The 1802-nt window shown below is 51.6% G+C and overlaps 1 protein-coding gene across 1 annotated transcript; it reads right to left on the bottom strand.

Moving 5' to 3' along the window:
• Positions 1-247: 247 nt before the first annotated feature.
• Positions 248-634, bottom strand: LOC136465992 (3-ketoacyl-CoA synthase 20-like). Its single transcript, XM_066464515.1, has one exon. It carries the CDS (start codon positions 632-634, stop codon positions 248-250), a length of 387 nt encoding a protein of 128 aa, XP_066320612.1.
• Between the last annotated feature and the right edge of the window lie 1168 nt (positions 635-1802).

The raw sequence follows: 1802 nt of genomic DNA, 5'->3' as shown, positions 1-1802 counted from the left end.
ACCGGACGGTCCGTGCTGAAACCGAGGGATGAGCTCTAGCTCCGCCAGGGGATCTTTAACGTACCAGGAATCAGGCTGTGCGTGTGGGCTGGCTTGCATGCGGTTCCTATCCCACTGTGACCGACCTGCCACATAACACTAATCCCATGGACATCATCGTGGCAGTAGCATGGCGGCCTGCTCACGCGCGCTCGCCGACCATGGCGCGGCTGCCTTCTCGGCCATGGAAGTCGAGCGTGCAGGTGCTTCAGCTGCTAGGGAGCCTGCTATTCCTGGTCATTGGCAAGTCCGGGATGTACGTACGGACGCTGCGGGAGCGGAGGATGCGAAGAAGCACGAGGGACTTGAGGAACTTGAGCTGCTCCGATAGCGGGAGCACCAGCGGGCCCAGGGTGGTGATGTTCTTCTTGAGCGCGTCCCCGGCAACGGCCATGAGCTCGCGCGCCAGTGACACGCCGACGCGGCCTGTGCCGTCCTCGCGTGGGTACACGCAGCCGTAGCACTCGTCCGCGGTGCCTTTGTGGGTGCGCACCGTGTGCAGCAGCCGGTATTTGGCGCGCCCAGCATCGGCGCAGCGGTTGGACAGCAGCGCGGCGGCGCTGCCCATGCTGAAGATGCAGTTGGACAGTAGCATGGAGCGGTTGTTGCCGAAGTACTAGTTGAGCGTGATGTTCTCGGTGCTCACCACGACGGCGTAGCACCCTGGGGTTCGCCTGCAGCATGTCCCTGGCGAAGGTCCACGGCGATGAGCCCTGCGCTGCACCATACAAAAATACTTTGAACTTCCCTATTTGGCACCATACGAAAATACTTGAACTTCTCTATTTGGCACCATGGGTTTCTGCTGCAAACAAGGGTATTTATGTCTTTTTATCAGTCACTTGACACCGTTACTGCCCTAAATGGACGGCATTACCATTTACGAAAGAAAATTTCAATTTGATGCCAGATAAGAAAGTTCAAATTTTCGAGTGCCAAATACGAAACGTTGGTTTGTTTCAGTGCCAGATAAATAATTCTCTCTTATTTATTTTTGAATTAATTTGCAAATAAGCCCAAAAATAAACTTGTTCCAAATGACCTCAAAATTTTATGTAAGCTTCCTCATGTCAAATTAGTGTACCAAAACAAATTTCATAATTTTTGGAATTATACAGTGGCCTACAAAAATCATGGAAATTGCATTTATCAATTAATAGACTGAATATTTGAACATTAAAAATTTATTCAAATTTCAAGTTTCATATTTTTAAACCATACTAGAACATGTACAGAAGCTACACACAAATTTTCAGAATTTTTGGAGCTATGATTATTTTCCTACAAAATCCCAAAGTTTCAGCACTATTCAAAATTCAGAAATAACGAAATCTTACTATTCTCACTCTCTCTCTCACTGACAGCCAGGCCCCACTTGTCAGTGACACAGACACAGAGCATGGCGGCGCTGCCATCACTGGTTGGCCAAAACGCGTCCATAGTGATGCTCCGGCGAGGCAGACCGCATCTACATGATCTACAACGTCCCGCGAATCTATCCCAGCCCTCAAAACGGCAGCAGGCGCATCGGAGGGAGCTCCACGCCAGCCATGGCGGCGCGAGCATGATGGCGCACGGCACAATCCCGACCACGGTGCGATAGAGGCTAAAGTGGAGCGAGCATCATGCTCAGGAGCTCACCATGATCACGTCGGTGTGCTTGGTGAAGATGGAGACGGGCTAGAACGTCCTGGCCACGGCGAGGTCGATGGTGGCGGAGCTTCGGCCGGTCTCGGGGAAGAACGCGTTATGCTGGGCAATTT

Source organism: Miscanthus floridulus, chromosome 7, assembly GCF_019320115.1.
Source record: "Miscanthus floridulus cultivar M001 chromosome 7, ASM1932011v1, whole genome shotgun sequence".
NCBI classification, from domain to species: Eukaryota; Viridiplantae; Streptophyta; class Magnoliopsida; order Poales; family Poaceae; genus Miscanthus; species Miscanthus floridulus.
This window is presented reverse-complemented; position numbering and strand designations above follow the sequence as displayed.

What these genes read in the sequence shown, in the direction of transcription:
- LOC136465992 (XM_066464515.1), bottom strand. Translation starts at nt 634, where the DNA reads ATGCTACTGTCCAACTGCATCTTCAGCATGGGCAGCGCCGCCGCGCTG.